The sequence below is a fragment of the Piliocolobus tephrosceles genome, chromosome 16, assembly GCF_002776525.5.
Source record: "Piliocolobus tephrosceles isolate RC106 chromosome 16, ASM277652v3, whole genome shotgun sequence".
NCBI classification, from domain to species: domain Eukaryota; kingdom Metazoa; phylum Chordata; class Mammalia; order Primates; family Cercopithecidae; genus Piliocolobus; species Piliocolobus tephrosceles.
The window spans coordinates 31,267,156-31,290,984 of NC_045449.1; the positions used below are offsets into that span (position 1 = coordinate 31,267,156).

General features: G+C 38.7%; 1 protein-coding gene across 2 annotated transcripts in view; it reads right to left on the reverse strand.

Annotated features, from left to right (window-relative positions):
• AATF (apoptosis antagonizing transcription factor) overlaps nt 1-23,829 on the reverse strand; it is a 111,526-nt gene that overhangs the window by 20,688 nt on the left and 67,009 nt on the right. The window contains exons 9-11 of one of the 2 annotated variants that reach the window (XM_023204705.2): nt 17,878-17,945; nt 15,921-16,001; nt 5,338-5,409 (exon numbers count right to left, since the gene is read on the reverse strand). In XM_023204705.2, coding sequence (XP_023060473.1) covers nt 5,338-5,409; nt 15,921-16,001; nt 17,878-17,945 — 221 coding nt within the window. The remainder of the gene's footprint in view (nt 1-5,337; nt 5,410-15,920; nt 16,002-17,877; nt 17,946-23,829) is intronic. The other variant, XM_023204706.2, reaches the window with a different exon arrangement.

Sequence of the window (23,829 nt, forward strand, 5' to 3'; positions counted from 1 at the left end):
AAAAAAAAAAAAAAAAAAAAAAAAAAGATGACGCTGTCGTGGGAGCTAAGCTGCCCCATGTCAAGAGCATCAGGGGTTTAACAAAGCCAGGGATCATTTATAGGCTCATGGTAACCGCCTCCCTTGCAGGCAAACACATAATACACGGACAAATTTGGCTTTATTTTGTTTTCTCTCAATATTGGGAATGGTCATCAGGCATGCAATACAGACCACCTGTAAACCTCACAATGGAGAAGCGTAAAGATCTACTAGACCAGCACATAGAAACTATCAGGGATTGCATGAGATTTCCACTAACAAAGGAGATCCAAAGGCATTAAATCGATATCCAGCATCTACCTAGAAGGAAATGCCCCAAAGGGAAATTTGGTAACACAGGGACACAACTTGGCTACTTTACATTTTAAGTTAAAAAAAAAAAAAAAAAGAGTGCTTGAAGATAAAAATTCCTAGCGTGAGAAAAGAATTTGTATCAGCGGCCGGGCGCGGTGGCTCAAGCCTGTAATCCCAGCACTTTGGGAGGCCGAGACGGGCGGATCACGAGGTCAGGAGATCGAGACCATCCTGGCTAACACGGTGAAACCCCGTCTCTACTAAAAATACAAAAAAAAAACTAGCCGGGCGAGGTGGCGGGCGCCTGTAGTCCCAGCTACTCTGGAGGCTGAGGCAGGAGAATGGCATAAACCCGGGAGGCGGAGCTTGCAGTGAGCTGAGATCCGGCCACTGCACTCCAGTCAGGGTGACAGAGCGAGACTCTGCCTCAAAAAAAAAAAAAAAAAAAAAAGAATTTGTATCAGCAGAAATTAACTAAATAGGTAACACTACTCAGACCACACAACAAGAGAATAAAATGAAGATGCCACTATCCTTTCAAAGGTAACACATCTTTCTCCACCAGGATACACTAACAGGATAATATCCTATGTTAAAGATCTCTCTCTCTCCCTTAATGAGCTACGTTCCAGTTTCAATTTAAGTCAACCAAGGGCAAATTTACTGCGTTCAAACTGGAAAAGGGATATGGGGGGAATTCAAGGATATGCAACTGGACACACCACCCCCACCAAAACCACTGAGGATTAATCCAATTTAGGCGCGTGTGGAAGGATAAACTGGAACCAATGAGCAACTAAGGAAAACAAGAGGGCTTCTACTTCCAGATGCAGGTAAGCTAAGAACCACAAGAGCAGGTGCCTCTGGGAACAAGAAATCAAAAGGGCAGAACATTTTGTTTCATGTATTTTACCACAATTAAAATTAGTGGAGTGTGGTGGTGTGCACCTGTTAGTCATAGCTACTCAAGAGGCTGAGGTGGGAGGATCCCTTGAGCCCAGGAACTGGAGGTTGCAGGGAGCTATGATTGCACCACTGCATACTGCATTCCTGCCCAGGAAAACACAGTGAGACCCTGTCTCTATTAAGAAAAAAAAAAAGTAATAAATTCATTGAATGATTTTACTGTGATTATCTAGTTTGGGTCATTTGGATTTTTTATTTTTCTATAAACAATACTGCAATAAAGATCCTTGACACAAATGTATTTGGCAACTATTAATGGCTATCTCCTACAAGTAGATTTTTCTGTGTTAACAGAAACATTCAAAAATCAGAAACAGGGCCAGGCATGGTAGCTCACACCAGTAATCCCAGCAATTTGGGAGGCTAAGGCAGGTAAATCACCTGAGGTCAGGAGTTAGAGACCAGCCTGACCATGGGAGGCTGAGGCAAGAGAACTGCTGAACCCAGGAGGCGGAGACTGCAGTGAGCTGAGATTGCACCACTGCACTCTTGCCTGAGCAACAGAGCAAGACTCCATCTCAAAAAAAAAAAAAAAAGTTGGAAACACAATGTCAAATAGTCCTCCCAAAAGATTTTGCCAATTACATTTCCAACAACAGTATGCAAAAGTGCGTTTTTCCTTCCACCATCAACAATGGGTATTACTAATCCTTTTAATATTTTCCAACTGAATAAGGACAACAAAAAGGAGCGGGGTACGCATGGTGGCACACAAATGTAGTCCCAGCTACTCGGGAGGCTGAGGCAGGAGAATCACTTGAACCCAGGAGGCGGAGGTTGCAGTGAGCCCAAATAGTGCCATGGCACTCCAGCATGGGTGACAGAGCAAAACTCTGTCTCAAAAAAAATAATAAAAAGAAATCTCATTATAATAATTTGCATTTATTTAATTAGGTTGAAAGTGCTTATGGTTTTTGGCCCTTGAAATTTTTCTGTTTTGATTTTTAAGTCTGCTTGTTGACATGCTGTGTCCATTATTGTTACTGGGATATTCTTAGAGATTTGTAAAAACTCTTTACATAGTAGAAAAATATGTCATCCGCTGGAATTTTTTTGTTCAAGTTCATCATTTACCTATTAACTTTGTTTCTGATGTATTTTTCAATGTGACTTTTATGTAATCAGATCTATTAATACTTTACCTTATAGCTTCTGGCCCTGTAGTCATGCTTATAAAGTCCTTCACTACCTTAAAATCATTTAAAAAAATTCTCTATGCCCCCAGCACACCAAGAGTGACATATGTATCACTTAGGAAAAGCAAAACTATTTACTTGAGGAAAAGTAGCATGCAGTGATACTGATATTCTAACAATTATGAAAGCTTCCTATTTGTGGTGTACAAATGGGAAACAGAATAGAACGGTACTAGATTACTTCCACTTTCATTTTTCCACTAAAAAAAAAAAAGGAGGATAAGCTATTACTGCTTCCTTCTTACTTAAAAGTTAACAATAACTACTGGCCCTAAAAATTTTGATACCAGGAGACAGAATTAGTGCCTGTTTACTGTACCCATGGTTAATCTAGCCTATTCAAACCATAAAGCACGAGCAGTTGATATGGACACATCTCCCTATCCTTAGGAAACACAATGAGAATGGTGTGCACTTTGGTAAAAACAAATGTTCAGTTCTCCAGCTACAAGAATATTATCACGTTCCTTAAGTAGCTAAACCAGCAGGAGAACAATGCTGGTAATTAGAAATCAGTCCACAAGGGACAGCCCTTTTTCCTTATAAATGTCACAAGGACTGTCACCCAGCAAACACATTCCTAACCCCTTCTCCCTTGCCTGCTCTACCTGGAGTGGCAACGTAACACAGTTCTGGCCAATGAAATACAAAAAGTTTACTGAAGGGAATTCTGGGGAAGCTTTTATTTTTCTGACTAAAAACAAACAGGTATGGCTGGCACAGCTCTTTCCTCTTCTTCCTGCCTGGAATGCATGTTTGATGGCCTAAGTTGCAATAGCCATCTTGCGACCACGGGGGAAAGACCAAGAGATGTTGGTCCTAACACCACTGAGAAGCAAAAGCCATGGCCAACAATTGCCTACCATCCCCAGAATTATCCTGTCAGAAAGATGAACTTCCATTTCCTTATTCCTCTGTAGTCAGGTTTTATATTTTTTATAGACCATACCCAAATTAATTCTCATAGAGTTATTTTCAAATAATTTTTATGTCTAGCAAATAGTAGACCTTCAAAAATTAGGAGTTAATATTGGTAAGAGTCTGGAAAAACTAAGTACCCCTCAAGGGATTCAAGTAAAATTCCAACTAAGAATGGGATAAAGTTGATTTCTGAATAATTTTATAGTACTATGATCAAAAGATGCCACTAATATCTAAATCAGGTTTCACTTTATGCCTGGGATAATAATGTAACCTTAAAGGATTTGATTTAATTTTCAAAATCTAGTTCTGCTTTCTTCTTGATGTAATTTTTTCATGGCATCCTGACAGGGAATCTGAGATGCACTCATTTTACTCTAAAATTTTTAAACAGGCTGGATCCAGAAATGAACAAAAAACCATGGCCATATCTAGACATTCACTTGCAAAGTACAGGATAGCAGATGGGGTCACAAGGCCAGATATAAATGTACTCAGAACTATACAAAGGCTGTTTTGTGCTCAAAATACTGAATAAACCAAATAAAAACTAGTAATAGTGTTTGTCAAAATTTGCAGATCTCATACTTTCCAGACAAGGGGTGGAAAATCTGATGGCATTTGGTAGCTAACAAAATACTCTCAAATAAAACAGTTATATGTAGTTTGAGGGATAAAACTGGCAAAAACTACCTGTGCCTATATTATGACCAATAATTTCACTTGGTAAATATGTTAAAAAATGCTTCTCAAGCATTATGTCCAACAATTAGTGAATGGCTAAATAAATATTATAACAATATTATTTGGTCATTTAAAAAATTAATTATTTAAATGACATGAAAACGCTCTCAGTATATAAAATATTTCCCGAATATAATTTCAGTAATAAAAAAAAGAAAAACAGGAACATACTGAAAGGGAACTTATAAAAGCTGAAGTGAAATACTGTGGGATGTTAAAAGTGGCTGTCTTCTGTGTATGTGCGAGTATATACACGTACACTTCTCTCTCTCCTGGCAGGCCTAGAAATAGCAACACTCACTAACAAGAAGCACCCCTAGTACCTCGATACTGGTTTCTAAATACCACAATCCACTAAAAAGAACCAGGGCTCCTTCAAGAAAGACTGATTTCAGGGCTGGAAGATGGAAAGTCTAAGATGAGCATTAAACATCTTGTTGTGCCAGAAAGTAAGGAAGTACTCAAAGAATGACTGAAGACAACTTTGAAGGACACAAGCCAGTTTGAAGGCACTTCCACTATCTGGGACAATTTTAACATCAAAATAAATATAACTCATCGAAAACATGAGTCCATATTGATATAAATGAATAAATAAATGGTAAATAAATGAGAAGAGGAAGCTCTTCATTATAGAATGCTGATTAATAGATACAGAAGAAACTGTTATTTTAAAAAGGTTATCTCTGAATAGCAGTATCATGAGGATACATTTTTTTCTGTATTTCTCTCGTTTCAGCTTTATAAAATAAGCATACATATCTTTTATAAAAACACTCACAATCCCCAACAAATACAACACATGCACATCTCCAGAGCACTCGCTAGAGCCACTTTCAAAAGGAAAGCATATGCACAACAGCCCCAAGTACAAACGGCAAGAACATGGGCCGCCTGCCCTGTCCTAGAGAGCTCAGATGTCCCAGGGAGCTGGGCTAAAGCTCACAACAAAACAGGAAAACCAAACAAACCACCAAAGGCAGCACTGATATTTATGCAAGATTTTGGTTTGGTTTTATAGTAATTATGAGGGTGAAGAGATGTGATCCCTACTATGATGCCAATGACAAATGGTTAACTGATAAGAAGAAATGGAGAGGGCAAAGGCTGTAGAGCAGGTCAATATCAGGCTGTCATGAAGCCATTTGAGACACATAATTAATCTATTACTCACCTGGCATCATCATTCATTGTAGTATGGTCAATAGGTGCCATGAAACTCAGTAGCTTGCTAAGGACATGAAACCTAAATAAAGCAGGAAGCAAACAGGCAGCAACATTAGTAACTACTAACCTAGGAGAGGAAACACATTCCGTGAGTTAACAAACTCCAGAACCGATCACTGGAACATCTGGCTACAAAGTGGGATAGGGAAAAATTCATAGGCCCTTACCACTGTCACTGGGATGACCAACTACAGCCATCCTATGGGATCTGTGGGGGAATGGTTCCAGGACTCCTCATGGATAAAAAAAATCCACGGATGCTTTAGTTCCTTATACAAAATGGCACAGTATTTGCATGTAATCTACACACACGCTCCCATATACTTAACTCATCTCTAGATTACTTAAAATACCTAATGCAGTGTAAATACTACGTAAGCAGTTGTTATAATGTATTGTTTAGGGAATAATGACAAGAAAAAAGTCTGCACTTGTTCACAGGTAGAGACACAACGCTCCTTTCCCTAGGCCTGAGTATTTTCAATCCTTGGTTGGTTGAATCTGCAGACGTGGAACTCACAAATATGTAGAGCTGACTGTACATTTTTCCCTTTTTCGTTAATGCTACAGGAGAAAAGTCTGATAACAGCATATTGTAAATGACTGTTCAACACAGATTCATTTACACCACAGCCTCAAAAAAGAATAGGTACACTTGTGCTTTTGAGCAATATACAACCCTTAAATATTATTCCAGACTAAAGACAATGAAGAATTGACTACCTCATTTTCTTCCTCTACATATACCTTAAGCATTTTTCATTTTAATAGACGTCATAAAAGTCATCTACTGGCAGCAGCAAAGGTAGTGGTATAGCATCTGAATGCAACACCTCATCAACACCATCCACACTGCCACTGGTTCCCCAAGTCAGAAAAGGGGTCTGCAATTCCACGTCATCTCCATGCACTAGATCCAGTGGGTCTTTCATTTCCCCCACCTTTAAATGGAGAAACACAACTGAATTCACAGTAAGTCTGATTCCTAGGTCTTCAGTCTAGGTACTATGGAAGTTACATCACCTACATTTCCCACCAACTGCAAAAAAAAATATTTTGTATGATGTGTTTGAGATTCTCTAGAAAATACATGACCTTACACAGTCCAAATCATACCAAAGATAACTCAAAAGGGTATCCTTTTCTACTCATTATAATGTGCCCTCTATATATACATAAAATAAAATTCTAACCCAAAAAACTCTACTAGGGCAAAACACTATCCAGAAACAAAATGTGATATTTTCATGTCTTCAATACATAATATTTTAAAGTTTTAGGAACACTTCTATACTTCTATCAAATAATTTAATTATTTATTATATCACCCACAGCTCAGCCTCCCAAAGGTAAGTCTTTATTTCAACAAATGAATTTTATAAGAATAATACTGATAAGATTTTCCCTTTTATACAAGTAATGGTGGCAAGGGTGCGGTGGCTCACGCCTGTAATCCCACCACTGTGGGAGGCTGAGGCAGAAGGATTGCTTGAAGCCAGGAGTTCAAAACCCGCCTGGACAACATAGTAAGACCCTGTCTGTACTCCCACATCAAGAGAAAAAAAGTAATACAAAAGGTATAAAATACAAAAAAATAAAAAAATAAAAAACCCACACAGAAAACACATACAGTTGGCTTGGCACAGTGGCTCATGCCTATAACCTGAGCACTTTGAGAGGCCAGGCAGATCGCCTGAGCCCAGGAGTTCAAGACCAGCCTGGGCAACATAGCACCACCCCGTCTCTACAAAAAGTAAAAAAAACTAGCCAGGCACGGTGACTCACGCCTGTAATCCCAGAACTTTGGGAGGCCGGGGGCGGGTCAGATCACCTGAGGTCAGGGTTCAAGACTGGCCTGGCCAACATTTTGAAACCCCGTCTCTACTAAAAATACCAAAATTAGCCGGGTGTGGTGGCACATGCCTGTAATCCCAGTAAATAGGGAGGTTGAGGCAGGAGAATCTCTTGAACCCGGGAGATGGAGGTTGCAGAGAACCGAGATCACGTCACTGCACTCCAGCCTAGGTGACAGAGAGATATTTTGTTTCAAAAATAAAACAAACAAATAAAAACCAAGAAGTAAAAAAACTGGCTTGGTGCAGTGGCTCATGCCTATAATCCCAAAACTTTAGGAGCCTGAAGCAGGTGGATCACCTGAGGTCAGGAGTTTAAGACCAGCCTGGCCAACACAGCAAAATCCTGTCTCTACTAAGAATACAAAAATTAGCCGGGCATGGTGGTGCGCGCCTGTAATCCCAGCTACTCGGGAGGCTGAGGGAGGAGAATCGCTTGAACCCAGAAGGTGGAGGTTGCAATGAGCTGAGATCAGGCCGCTGCACTCCAGCCTGGGCGACAGAGCACAACTCTGTCTCAAAAAAAGAAATAAGTAAAATTAAAAAGTAAGAAAACTAGCCAGGCATGGTGGCATGTGCCTGTAGTCCCAACTACTCGGGAGGCTGAGGTGGAAGGATTGCTTAAGCCTAGGAGGTTGAGACTGCAGTGAGCCCTCAGGTCTGGGTTTTGTAGCTCAGGTTGGAGTGCAGTGGTGTGATCACGGCTCACTACAGAGTATAAGCTTATCTAAAAAACAAAAACAAATCCCACACAAAATCCTTCTACCTATAGACAATTGTTATGTTTGTTTCACATACTGATCCTTTTACATATATATTCATATAATATTGAATGAATTCTTTTCTCACCTAGCTTTATAAGCAATGTCCCATAAACAATTTATAAATGGCTGCTTATAGTCGTAGGAACAGAAGTACCATATTTTCATATTTTTGAACATATACATTGCTTCTAATTCTTCACCTTTTTGTTGTTGTTGTCGTTGAGACAGGGACTCACTGTCACCCAGGCTGGAATGCAGTGGTGCTATCTCGGCTCACTGCAACGTCTGACTCGCAGGCTCAACCCATCCTCCCACCTCAGCCTCCTGAGTGGTTGGGACTACATGAGTGTACCACCGTGCCCAGCTAATATGCGTATTTTCAGTAGAGATGGGGTTTCACCATGTTGCCCAGGCTGGTCTCGAACTCTTGGACTCAAGTGATCCACCTGCACTGGCCTCCAAAAGTGCTGGGATTACAGGCGTGAGCCACCACACCCAGTCTAATTCTTCACTTTTTATAAAATGAAAAAAGACCTCTGTCTTTTGTTGGTGATGTTTTGTTTTGTTTTTTGAGATAGGGTGTTGCTTTGTTGCTCAGGCTTGAGTGCAGTGGTGCAATCATGGCCCACTATAGCCTTGACCTTCCGGGCTCAAGCCATCCCCCAACCTCTGCCTCCCAGCCCCCACCACCACCACCAAGAAGCTGGGACTAGAAGTGTGTGCCACCATGCCTGGCTAATTTTTAAACCTTTTTTTTTTTTTTGTAGAGAGAGGGTCTTGCTATGTTGTCCAGGCTGGTCTCAAATTCCTAAGCTCAAGTGGTCCTCCCACCTCAGCCTCCCAACGTGCTGTAATTACAAGCATGAGCCACTGAGCGTGGCCAATACATAACCCTTAGATGTGAAATTGCTGAGTTGAAAGGTACGCATATGTAAACCTGACTGAGTCAAAATGCCCTCCCAAAAGTTGTGTCAATGTATGAGCACAAATATTTATATAACTTTTTATTTAAATATAAAGCAAAAATACTGTTAATTAAATATATCTTTTAATGTCCTTAGGCCTCACTAAACTTCAGTGTCCATCTGAAAGTATGATTACTATTCTTGGCTGTGTCCACAGATGGGTTTAATTCACTTTCTAGACCAAGACTATGAACTATATCCTACAGTCGTGTTATGCAATGCAGTAGCTACTAGCCACACGTGGCTACTGTGCATTTGAAGTGGGGCTAGTCTGAATTGAGATGTACTGTAATTAAGTATAAGATACAAACCAGATTTTGAAGACTTGGGACAAAAAAATAATATATGTCATCAATAATTCTTCAAATAATAAATTTCTGAAATAATATTTTTATATATTGGGTTAAATGAAATTTGTTATTAAAATCAAGTTCACCTTTTTACTTTTTCAATGTGGCTACTAGAACATTTAAAATTGCATATATAATATTAAATAATAATATTAAATAATAAAATACATATTAATATTTTTATTAGATGGCACTGCTCTGTAGAATATCTTTACATTTAATACAATATAGTTAATAACTATTAACTACATGATGAAATACAGGCTTTAGGAAGAAATCAGATTAAAGACTGTTTAGTAATCTGTACTTAGCATAACATATTCATCTAATCTCAATACTACTGAAAATGGGTGTATGTTGTAATATTAAATCACCTTTTACTAACCATACTAAGAAAAGATAAATATTATTTTGTTGTGGAAGAACAGACCAACACAGTAAGACATCATATTATTAAAGGCTCAGGAGTTTGATCCACTTACATTATGATTTCTGATTAAATCATAACTAAATCCACTTATATATAATGCTAATTAGAATACTGATAATCAATAATTATAATTACTGTATTTCCAAAAACCAAAATATTTGTTTTTTTAAAAAACGTTATTTTCTAGCATCCAATTAGCAAGTCTGACCAGACTGTATCATTTGAACTAATGAAGCGTTATTATTTAAACTGTTTCTAGAAGGTAATGTTCATCTTTGCTACATTTCTGGAAGTCTTACACATACAACCCTATCACAAACAAGGAGCAAAAATTGCTCAGCGTTGGGCCCTAGTATCAGTGAAGATAGCTGGCGTACACTGTCTGTTCTTGAAGTCTAACCCTAGAAAGTTGTTTATAATATTCTCATCTAGCCTGGGAGGGCCACTTGGTTTAACCCCTTAGGAAAGGATGCTAAGGTAGCCAAGGCATCATTCTGGTGCCTGTATAGGGTTGGTCCTGCCAGTGAAACAACTCAATATCCAGAGATTAGAAGAGCAGGCTCTGGAATCAGACCAATTAGTTCAAATCCCAGTTTGTTACTTACTAACTATGTAATGCTGGCAATGTTACTTCACATGAATTAGCTCATTTAATCTGCATAACAACCCTATGAAATGTCACTTCTATGATTATACTCCTTTCACAGATGAGGACATTGAAGCACAGAGATGTAAAGAAATTTGTCCAAAGTCTCAAGGCTGGGAAATGGAAAAGTCAGCTTTCAAACCTAGGAAGTTTGGCTCCAGAGCTTGTGCTCTTTCTGCCTCTGCATATAAATTGCTCAGCAGTGCCTGACCGGGGATTTCTGGAGATGTCAGTTGCTATGCTATTGCTAAGTAAAGACTACTCCCTGATTCTGACCACATCCTAACATTTATGGTCTCAAGATGAGCCAGGTGAGTACAGATGACAAAACCAAAACCAATTCAACACACATGAACTCATATTAAAACCTTTTTGTTCTGTAATAATTTTAGGCTCCTAAGATCCCACATTACACCTCGCTGTGATGTCTCCTTAGTCTTCCGCAATCTGTGACAGTCCCTCAGTCTTTGTTTTTTCATTATTTTGACACTTGACGAGTGCAGGTCAGTTATTTGGTAGAGTGTCTCACAATGTGGATTTGTATGCTGTTTTATGATGAGATTACGGTTAGGCATTTTTTGGCAAGAATACCACAGAAATGATGTTTTATCTTTCTACTGAAGACAGAGGGGGTGTGGATATGTCTCTTTACTGGTGCTGTTCATCTTCAACACTTGGTTAAGGTGGCATCTGCTAGATTATTGCAAAGCCACTATGTTTCTCTTTGTAATGGACAAATATCTTGGGGGAGATACTTAGAGACCATATAAATACAGTTTCTCCTCAAACTTTTGCCCATAGATTTTAGCATCTATGGGTGGACCTTGTCTGCAAAAATTATTAGGGTGGGGTTTCCCTAGTGGTGGTTTTCTATTTCTCTCATTCCGTCTACAACTGGATTCCAAAAGGCTTTTATGAAACAAATCAATCAAGACAGTAAAAGTTGACACAGAAATTCTAGAGGCCTTTTAAGTATGGAAAGTTTTAGTTTGAGGTTTCTGGAATTCTTCAGTAACCAAAGGCATTTCACGTGAAGAAATGTGATCACAAATGAAATGATGCTGCCCTTTGTGATTTCTCTGATGTACCAGGCGCTCCTGTCCCCTTACTAAACACTGTCCTGTATTCACTGCTGTCACTAACCTCCTCCTGCCCTCCTCCCTCAATGGCCACTGTTCCTCAGCATTCTTTACGAGCTCCTCTTACATCTCACGCATGTTGACATTCTTCAGGATTCTACTCTTGTCACTCTGTATTCTTGTCACACTGTACTCTCACTGGGAAACAGCAATTAAGCTGTTGCCAAACTATCAACTAATAAATACCTACATCCTCCTCTCGACTGAAAAATCTCTCAACTTGGATTTCTGAAGGGTCAGAAACTGAATCCACTCCCTCCCTCAAAAAACAACAACAAAAAAGATGTTCTCCTTGCAGCCCCTCTTTTACACATATCAATGATTACTACCAAGACCTATCTAGTTCCCTGAAACCCTAGGAGTCATTCCAACCTTCTCACTTTCCTTTACCTCTTCATGTGTGGCCACTCCTAAGTAAGAACTACTCACCTGTATAAATGTCTCTCAATCTGTCATCTCCTATTCCTTCCAGGCCTCGCTCTCATAATTTTCCAGTCCTTTATAGAAAATCTCCTACAATTATCTTTTTTTTTTTTGAGACGAGGTCTTGCTCTGTCACTCAGGCTGGAGTGCAGTGGCATGATCTCTGCTCACTGAAACCTCTGCCTCCTGGGTTCAAGTGATTCTCCTGCCTCAGCCTCTGGAGTAGCTGGGACTGCAGGCACATGTTATCACACCTGGCTAATTTTTGTATTTTTAGTAGAGACGAGGTTTCACCATGTTGGCCAGGCTGGTCTCAAATTCCTGACCTCAAGCCATCCACCTGTCTCAGCCTCCCAAAACGCTGGGATTACAGGCGTGAGCCACTGTGCCCAGCCAATCATCTTTCTAAAATGTGAATGTGATAACAATATTCCTCTGCCTAAAATCTTTCTTTTTTTTTTTTGAGATGGAGTCTCACTCTGTCGTCCAGGCTGGAGGGCAGTGGCCGGATCTCAGCTCACTGCAAGCTCCGCCCCCCAGGTTCACGCCATTCTCCTGGCTCAGCCTCCCGAGTAGCTGGGACTACAGGCTCCCGCCACCTCGCCCGGCTAGTTTTTTGTATTTTTTTAGTAGAGACGAGGTTTCACCATGTTCGCCAGGATGGTCTCGATCTCCTGACCTCGTGATCTACCCGTCTCAGCCTCCCAAAGTGCTGGGATTACAGGCTTGAGCCACTGCGCCCGGCCTTGCCTAAAATCTTTCAATGACTCACTACAGCCTACAGAATAAAGTCCAAAATTCTTAACATGGCCATGATCTATCATTCACCCATGCATGCAGCCTTATCTCCTACCATTCTCTCATATTCACTTTTGGTGCCTGTATAGGCCAGTTGGTCCTGCCAGTAAAACAACTCAACAGCCAGAGGTTAGAAGAACTCTGGAATCAGACCAATTAGTTCAAATCCCAGTTTGCTACAAAAGTCTCTGCCAAAACAAATTAATTACAGTTCCCAAAATGGGCCCCACACTCTCTCAAGCTTACAAACTTTTTTGCACACACTCTCTTTGCCTTTCACTGGGCAAACACCTACTAATCTCTCAAGGCTCAGTGAGGATGTCTTCTTGTGCAAGTCTTCCTGAGCAGTCTGCATCCCTCAAGGGTGGAGCAGGATTATTTCTACTGCTACACCACCCACACAGTACCTCAGTCGGCTAGGGTCTGCCACCCTCTCCAGACTAGTTGGCTTTCTGATTCTGTGGGTTCAGCATCCACAGATTTAATCAACCATGGATCAAAAATACTTAAGACATAAATGATTGTGTCTATATTGAATATGTCCCAATTTTTTTTCCTGTTATTATTCCCGAAACAGTGTAGTGTAACAATTATTTACATGGCATTTGTATTGAATTAGGGATTATAAGTAATCTAGAGACGATTTAAAGTATAGGGAGGATGCGTGTAGGTTATAGGCAAATACTATGCCATTTTATATAAGGAACTTGAGCACTGTAGATTTTTGGTGTCTGCAGGGGTGGGGGTGTGGGAGTGTTTGTGCGTCCTGGAACCAATCCTCCACATATACCACAGATGATGTGTATGCTCCCTGAGGGCAGACTGGGTCTTAACTACCACCTAATGACCATCTTCTTAGAGGGTGAAGGACACTAAAACCAGTTATTATTTAATATTTTCATGTTTAACCCTGTTTAAAAAGAATGCCTCTTGCCAGAATAAGATTTTACTGCCTCTGGATAGATGAGAATGTGGGGATCTCCACTGCTATCGAAATGCTGCAAAAGCAAAGGTATCTAATTGCACTGACACATACCTGTAATCAACAGTTTAATGAAGCTAGTGGAATTCATTAATATAAAAAGCAGTTGCTATTAAAACAAAATCCTGGTTTTTTTTCCTTTCAAACTAATAAATCTATGTACCAGATATTTGCACATGATTTCATTTAATTCCCATACCAAATCCCCAAAGCAGGGATTATTATCTCCACTTAGTAAATGAGAAAAGTAAGGCCCAGAGAATAAAGAATAACCAAAATCATATCACCAGACAGAGCCAGGATTTGAACGCAAGTCTTGTGATTTGAAATCCTAAGCTCTTCCTTCTAGAGAACATGTATGTCCTCATAAAATTACAATTTTAAAAGTATACTACTGGAGAAAAATTTGATCCCCAAAACAAAGAATAAGATAATCATTCAGCCTAGTCACCTATGAAGTACTATTAGTAACGTTCTTCTTTAAATCCTCGAAGTGGGCTTGGGGGAGACAGGTACAGAAGAGACGTGTCAGTAAACAAATAAATGAACACGAGGAAAAGAGACTGACCCAACCTTGGAATACTGGTAGCAATAATAATGACAGTAGTAATGGCAATAAACACTTACATAGTGCTTACTATGTACCTGGTGCTATTCTAAGAGCCATACATATACTGTTCATTTAATCCTCACAGCAACCCTTCAAGGCTGGTATATTATCATATCCATTTTACAGATGAAGAAACTAGCACAGAGTTAAAGGGTCTTGCCCAAAGTAGCTACTAATCAATGTCAAAGCCGGGATTCAAACTCAGGCAGTCTGGGTCTTAAGTCCATGCTCTTTACCTCTAAAAATGAACCTAGAGAACTATGAAGATTTGGAAATTTCAAGATATAAAAAAAGGTAAGCAAATCCTAACAATTTAACCTGAGATTTTAAAAAAGCGACCCTAAATCAAAGGATGATACTTTGCAAAGTTGATGATACTGTGTACTTTTGCAAAGTTAAAGAAAAATCAGCATTTCCTGATGAGTTGTGTTAAATACTAAAACAAGTTAATTAAAGTAACTGAGAAAATATACTTCTCCGAAGATCTTTAAAAATCAGACCCACATTTGTCTAAAGGGAATTTAATGACAGGCAGGTTCTAATAAGGATGTGGGTTTAACTACCTGCCTGAAACTGTCCTAAAACAAGTTTAAGATTTTCTCTCAGTGTGCACCTGAATTACAGGCAGTTTCTTTGACACTGAGACTTTGTGTGATGATACTGTGTTTCATACACACACACACGACAGTTACCAAGTCTAACAGTATAGCACAGTATAGCGAGGTCAGTTTCTACTTTGTTCCTTCTTTTATGTGTACCCTTATAAAACTCCTTAAAGAGCTCACAGGGGAGGGATTTCCTAAAGTCAGAAATTTCTCTATTTTCTCATAAACATTTTATTTTTCCTCTCATTTAAAAACTTTGTTAACATTCCCTGTAGTCCTTCACTTATATCTTTTTAGCATACTGTGTGCACATATGGCTCATGAAAATGGACCAATAAGACAATAACATTTTTATTTTTATCATTATTATTTTTTTAGATGGAGTCTCACTCTGTAGCCCAGGCAGGAGCGCAGTGGCACGATCTTGGCTCACTGCAACCTCTGCCTCCTGGGTTCAAGTGATTCTCCTGCCTCAGCCTCCCAAGTAGCTGGGACTATAGAAGTCCACCACCACACCTGGCTAATTTTTGTATTTTCAGCAGAGACACCATATTGGCCAGGATGGTCTGGATCTCCCACCTCAGCCTCCCAAAGTGCTAGGATTACAGGCATGAGCCATTGTGTCTGGCCATAACATTTTTATATTATTCTATAGAAATTAATTGTTAAAATTAATATAATTTCAACTATCTTTGTTTTCTTATTTTTTCTCTTTTTCTCTTTCAAAGGAATGCACATATTATTTCACTCATCCATTCACAATAGTAGCACAAAAGTCAATGAAACTGTATTTCCATTTTAGAATAAGAAAAACTGAGTTGCAAAAACCTTCAAATATTGTTTATTTTTCTGATCCTTAAAAACAGAATCATCAGAAGAAAAAGAAAAATGACATAACAGCCAGAATGCAAGAGAAGAGATACATATACAATATATGTTGACATTTTTTCCGAAAAGGAACTCACCGAAGTTTCCTGCCTTTGCTGGCTTTCCTATCTACTTTTTTGTGGATTTTACTTCGTAACTTCTGGATTGCAAGCCACTGCCTGGAAAATTCACAAGCAATATTATGCATCATCACTAACAGAAATAGTTATACATATTGACAAATCGGAATTATTCTAACAATCTGCAGAAAGAAATCATCAACCTACATCAAGTTCCTTAAGCTAGTTTGGGGCCAAACTGACTAATCAATTGAACAGGATTTGTGTAATGGTAAAACAACAAATGGCAACTGGGAAATTCTACAGCAAATTTGGTTAACAATGCTCCTTAGTATTTGGAGTTGCTGTGACAAGCACAAAATCTACCAGTCTGCAGGCAAACCCATCAAATTTTAGTATAGCTGCTTGAGTTTTCTTGTAATGTTTTAGCTATGCAGCATGTTCTATTACTAATGTTGCAACTGCCGGTTGGTTTGAATGCATGAATTTTTAAAATCTAACTCTCCCTTTGGTAATCCTTCAGTGCTTTTTCTTGTGCTTTCTAATTTTTGCTAATTTTTAAATAATTATCCACTACTGATCCTGATACTAGTTTTCAATTGTTTTAAATTAATTTTATTTGTTTTAAATTGTTAATTTTCATTTCATCTATAAATACTTCAGTATGTGTTGCTATACAAGAGGAGATATAAGGACTCTTCTCCCCTCAATATAATCTCAATACCATTACCACATCTAAAAAAAAAAGTCAACAATAATTCTTTATTATCAAATATTCAGTCAGTCTTCACATTTCCTGGAATGTCTCAATTTTACAATTGGCTTGTCTGGATCAGAATCCAAACAAGATTCACATTCTGCAGTCATTTTAGATACGAAAGAATTAATTTTTCAATAAGGGATACTAGGCTAAGAAAATCTTCATAAATTGCTCATATGAACTAAAGTGAAAAAAAGAAAAAGAAGGAGAAACAGTAGCAGCAGCTAGTCATCTTACCTGATTTATACAACGAAAACTCAACACCAGAAAAAAAAAAAAAATCTAGGGAAATCCAATTACTGTAATCTTAATATAATCTTAATTACCATAATCTATTTTATTGTAAAGTCAGATAAATGTACAATATAATCACCACTTAAATGCAATTTGCTCTATCACATTAAATTTATAGTGAACAGCTCTCTATAACATTCCAGAGATAAACGAAACATCAACAACATCCTACCCTAAAATTCAAATAATATTTTACTCAAATAAAATTATTTTATCAACACAAATTTTTCATTGCTTTCTCGAAAGGCTGCTCTGCCTAGAATCCCATTCTGGCACTTGCAGCTTTTGTTTCCTTTCATGCTTTTGCAAATTATGGCTCATGGCTATTTAAATGTACACTATTCATTAGGTAGCACTCTAAATGCCCTTTTTATTTTCCGACCGCAGGATGAAGCATACACACAAGAGCCTTCCTTCACTACTTTACATTCTGCCCTGACATCTAGGTAATGCTGCCACGTACCATTTCTAATTGTGCTGAAGCTTTTACTGAAGGGGTGGAGGTCTAAATTAGGGCAGACTCTAACAAAGCAGATTCGACTAAGCAAGGAACCTGTTGTGTGCAGTGCCATGTTCCGACAGCTGAGAGCTCACATTTGGGTGGCTGCTTTGTATCCACTGGTCAACAGATTGATATGGATACAATCACAACGCAAACCAGGGAGCAAAGAGCATCAGAAAGACTTGGGAAAACAAACTCTAAAAAACAAACACATTGGTGTTTTATAATTTCTTTTCAAATTGTACTTTAGGCAATGTAGGGTAAATAATTAGTCACGTTTTCTTTCTAGCTTTTGTTATCTTGCTTAACTTCAATAATTATAGGACCAATCATTGCTTTGCAGGTAGACTTAAAAGGACTCAAGGGGAGAAACTATTACATAGGCTGCTTGCATGAACAGAAAGCTGTATCTAGATTACCTTCCCATGGCCACCTGATCGTTGGGATCCAAGGAGCTGGTCTTCCGTTCTATGAGTTCTCGAAGGAGCTAGGGGAAAAAGGAAAGCAACAAATTTATTTATCATCTTCCAGTACAACTGGTTTTAAAAGGGCAGAGAAGTAATTCTGAATGGCACAGCGACAGCTCTAAAACTACAATCAATAAGGGACAACACAGTGGCAAGAGCATTACTGAATTCCCGTTAACCCTTTCATAGTTATATATCTTTAAAAAGGTGGCTCTAGCAGTAGCTGAGAACAGAAGTCCATTTGGAAGACTTATTGTACTGCAGTTCATTTCAAATACATCAATGAGTGTGCAACATTCCCTTCATTGTTTTTATGATTAGTTTTGTTCACTTCATCGATATCAATGGAGAATCTTTAAAAGGTCAGGTGGGAAGGGCCATGTGGCAAAAAGGGAAATGCATCAGCTCCTCACCAATAGGATAATGGTGCAAGGTTAACTTCTGAACTATAACCTCCAACAGTCAGAAAGGTCTTCCTCAGGCAAAAAGCCTTTACTGTATGTAATTAAAAGTGTGCGCATCATCCTCTTGTTTCCCATACCTGCTACTCTACCATGCTTGGTATTAAGTGATTTAGCCACACATGATACCAACACATTCATAGCCAAAAAATTTTAAGAGGGAACCTAAAGAAAGTCATTTGTATACTGCAAATATACCACAGAAGATTAGTCTCTCATCCCGTATAATTAACTCCATGGGAGTTATTCTAAATGACTCTCCTACTGTCATTTTAATCCTGACTCCACTGCACCCAGTTGAAATCTATGTCTGCACCTTTCGTACAGACTTATGAATCTTCACTGAATCTTAAAAGTCCTGGGTGAAGAGAAGCAATGGTTTTAAAAGTCAAACACTAAAGGAGAAAAACCCTAAATTACAATAATAGAACTACAAGTACTATATGCAGAGAAAGAGAAACAGAGATTAAAATTCCGAAAATCTTCTGAGAGAAATTTAAGTGAAGACGCTAAGATAAACTAGTTCTGCTAATCATCTGTCAATAATCCAGGTTTGACCTTAAAACTTGTTTCTTCATAAAAATTAGCCATTATTTTGTAGGTGAGGCATGGTGGTGGCAATAGAGATATTTCACCAAATCAAATAGCTGAAGCCTGTGGGAGGATGAAGAAACAGAAATAAATCCCTCTGAAAGCAGGTCTCTTTCTAATTTCATATGTTTATGTAAGTAGGCACTGTAAGAAGTAAAACAAATTTATAAAAATATTCACTTCCAAAAGATGAATCTTTATTGCAAAAGGGAAAAGGATATCTCAATTGCAATTAGAAAACCTCCCGTGATGTTTTTTCATTTGCTTATTTTGGACATTATTACCACAGCAATTATGTTTAAGAATGCAGGGACCAGAAGCCGCTGGTTTTATTATCACTAGAAAACAGCAAGCTATTTCTCTACCCTGTTTATCTGATTGATTCCCAACATCTTTCTGGCAGCCAATCTATCAGTTTATCTCTCCTACTTCATCACAGTCACTTCTGGCAGCTAAATACAAGATCCAAATCCAGTGTTACACAGACATACGACACAGTAAACCTATGTAACACTGCTGCTGTGTAAACAGCTGCCCTTAAGGCTAAGCAGAAATGGGCTTCTGGTTCCTAGTCAATATTCTGTCAGAAGCAAGGAGTAGGGGGAGTGAGAGGGAGTCGTTAATAATAATTATAAAAAGAAATAAAAGAGAAAGAAAAATAAAAAGGAAGGAAAATAATGGAATAATTGCATTTCATTGCCGTTACCTTGTTCCAGCCACACAAAAGATTACAACAATCATTTCTGGTTTTCCTAATTTTCTCAGATCCCTTGAGACTGGGCAGTCAGGGTCACTGGGGAGGAAGTGCTCATGGAAGGCTGCCCCAGCACAACAGGGGGATCCTCGGGAAGAATATGTCCTTGCCGAAGGCTGGAAATTGGAGCTCACAACTGCAGTGGATCTATTACACTTGCAGTGGTCTCTGTAATTCCAACACCAAGTTGGTGCAGCATTTACTTTCAAGCACTTTGTGTACTATATATAGTCTGAGCTGCATTTTCACACACAAGCACTCTGTATGACTATTTTTACTCATTCATGACTTGGAAGATTGTTTTATTGGTCTACCTGGCTAGGTCTAGTTTATTCAGTCCACTATTTCAGAAGATTCTGTTGTGTCCATGGTAAGAAAAAGAAAGCAACAACAACAAAAAATACAGTTAAACAAATATTACTGTTTCCCACAGCTACCATTATCACTGGGTTTAAATTTAATTATAAAATTGGTTTCAAAAAAGTTGCTAAAAAGATTTGAGGATATTGGCTGAAGAATTCAATTTTCTGATTTTAATTTGTATAGCTTTAACTTTACAAATAAACCTTTCTACTAAAATTCAAGTTTCTGATACAATTATTAGAGCCTTTTATTTCAACAATGATGATACAGTATTTGTAGTAATTTTCTATGTGATTTGAAAAATAGAGAGAGAGATAAAATGTTTTTGCTCTAAGTCTGTTAAAATTCCTCCAGATAATCAATTCAGAAAGGCTTGATTATACCTCTAGTTCTAGGGGAAAATCATAGATACAGTTAGGTTTTCAGGTCGGCCACAGAAACCTATTTAACCCATACCAATATACCTGAGGAACAGCACTAATAGTACTATAAAGCATCTATTCAACATTTATAATACTTTCACTAGAAAAAAATGCATGCTAGAAACAGTTAAAAATGGCAGATTGAACACATTAGTTTATCTCTTCTCAACCCCTCTAAGAGACAGTTGAGGAATAAAATAAATACTAACTTACAAGAAAAAAGAGAAAGGGAGAGCTAATGCGTGCATATTTTCATAAATTTTTCCAAGACAGTAAGGACATGCAGGAGTTATCACCCAAATGCCCAGAGTGAATAAAGGTGAAGATGAAGCCAATTGTATTAGGCTGCAGAATTCCTGTGAGGATCAGCTCTCTGGCAGTTACCATGCAAGGTGGGAAAAAGAGAAGGAGCAGAACCACTTGAGCCTTCTCCATTATCCCACACAGCCAAGTGACTAACCACCTCTACTATCCACCTCCGCTCACGAGAAAAAAGAAATTTTATTCTTTGGAAAAACTGAACCACAGAAGTTCCAGAATAGAGGATACTAGGCAAAGAAGGCTGGAATGAGGTACAAGGGAAAAGCTCTACGTTAATCTCTGAAACCTCTCCCTTTCTCCCACCTTATTTGTAGAAAGCTATGAGCCCATTCTATAATTTCCTAGGTAGGAAAGCAGAGGAGCCTTTTCTGGAAGAAACTGAATGGTGTCTGCCCTCCCACCACCAAAATTAGACTTCGAAGTTGCTATGATCTTCTGCATGTGTCCCCCAAAATCCATATGTTGAACATACTTAATCTCCAATGCAACAGTATTGGAAGGAATGGCCTTTGGGAGGTGATTGAGTCATGCAGGCTCTGCCCTTGTGGATGGGATTAGGCATCCCTCTAAAAGGGCATGATGGAGGAAGTCTGTCCCTTTTGCCTTTCCACCTTCTGCCATGTGAATTCCCTCAGGAGAATTCAGCATCAAGGTACCATCTTGGAAGCAGAGAGCAGCCTTCACCAGACAACAGAGACTGCCAGCTTCTTGTTCTTGGACTTTACAGCCTCCAGAACTGTGCGAAGTAAATTTCCGTTCTTTTAAAATTACCCAATCTGTGGTATTTTGCTGTAGCAGCACAAACAGATATATACAAAACAAAGCAAACAAATACAGATTCTGACATCCAAGGCTACTCTAACAAAGACGTCAATTCACAACGTAATTATATTTAAAGAAGCCAAAAAGCTCTGCCCAAGTTTCAGAGATTCCAAATAATAAACTTTAATGCTTTACTCTTAAATATGAACAGACAGTTAAGGATCACCTGCATCTGAGGGAATCCTCATGCAGAGACCAAACAAGTAGAAAAGAGACTCGAGGAAGCAATGCAGAGAACAAAGTAAATGCTTAAAAAGGAGAAAAAAAACTCCAAACTTACAATGAATATCCCAGAAGTGGGAGAGGGTATACTTTGATAAGAGCAGGATGCTGTGAAAAGACTAAAATGAAAAATTAAAACACTAAACAGAAATTTTTTTAAAATCCAACAGAAGAACTTAAAGATAAATGAATGAAAATCTCTGATATAAAACAAAAAGAAAGCCAAAAAGCAAAAAGATAATATCCCCTTGTTTATTTGCAAGACAAGACAAAAATTTAGAGGATAATCCAGAAAGTCAAACATCTAACAAACAAAGGTTGGGAGAAAATGTTTGAAGCAATACTGAAAATTTTCCAAAATCATAGAAAGAAGAGGAATACACCTGCAAAGACCTAGTGCAATGAATAAAAAAGGGCCTTTGTCAAGACACGTGATCATGAGATATAGAACACCAGAGGTCAAGAGAAGATCCTAAGCAGTTAAAGAAAAAATAGGTTACATATAAACAGGGTGACCATATGTCCCAGTTTACCAGGAAAGTCCCGGTTTACACTTGTTGTCCTAATATGCTGTCAGGCTAGCACCTTACATGTCCCAGTTTTGATAATAAATTATACAGTCACGCTACATATTAAAGAATGGAAATCTGAATGGGAAAACACATCTCAATAGCAAGAGCAGATAGCAGAGGACAGCAAGGTACCTTTAAAATTCTATGGAAAATGACTTCCAGACTCAAATTCCATATACAGCCGCCTTATTATTATTATTGAGACAGTCTTGCTCTGTCCCCCAGGCTGGAGTGCAGGGGTGCAGTCTTGGCTCATTGCAGCCTCTGCCTCCTCAGCCAAATTATTAACCAAGTATAATGAGAGTTACATAAATGCATTTTTCAAACACGTAAGGACTCAACAATTTACTTTCTATATTCTCTTTCACAGGAAGATGTACTTCAGTAAATGAGTATACAAAAATCAAGACATAAGATATTAGAAAAGAGAGGTCTAACTCAGGGAAGAAGCAAAGGCAAGTCCCAGGAATACAGCCAGCAGGCCTGGTGTGCAGACATGCCAGAAAAGTCCAGAGAGCTCTAGGATGAGGTCTCAAAGGGGCAAAAGCAGAAGGGAGGTGCAAAAGGATAGGTTATTTTATATATTCAAGGCATGTGGAGTACACAGGGAAAAACAGCAATAGTTACACAGAAAAACAGGCATTATTAGCTCTAGGAAAAAACAATTTGTAAGAAAAATGTAATCATAATATAGCGCTTGCTCCTATAGTTGGGCTGTTTGTCCCCTCCAAACCTCATGTTGAAATTTGCTCTCAATGTTGGAGGGACCTAATGGAAAGTGTCTGGGCCATGGAGGTGGATGAAAGTCCTCCCTTGGTTGTGGGGAGTGAGTTCCCGCTCTATTAGAGCCCGGGAGCTGGCTGTTGAAAAGAGCCTGGCATGCCTCAGTCCTCTAGCCTCCTCTCTTGCCACATGATCCCTGCACATGCCAGCTCCCCTCCGCCTTCCTTCATGAACAGAAGCAGCCTGAGGCTTCCACTTTAGAAGCCCAATCTTCCCAGGAGCAGAAAAGTGAGCCAAAGAAATCTTTTTTCCTCAAAAATTACCCATTCTCAGGTATTCCTTCATAGCAATGCAGAACAGACTAAGACACTTGAGAATAACATTTACTTAGTAATAATAATGTAAACATTGACTGACAGTCATCCTAGCAGGTATGATACATTCTCATTGCAGCTTTGATTTGCATTTCCCTCATGGCTAATGATGCAGAGCATCTTCCTGTGCTTACTGGCCATTTGTATATCTTCACTGGAGAAATGTCCATTCAGACCCTTTGCCCATTTTAAAATGAGGTTATTTGTCTTTTTGTTATTGAGCTGTAAGAGTTCTTTATATATTCTAGATACCAGTCCCTTACTCATTTCCCTCCTGTA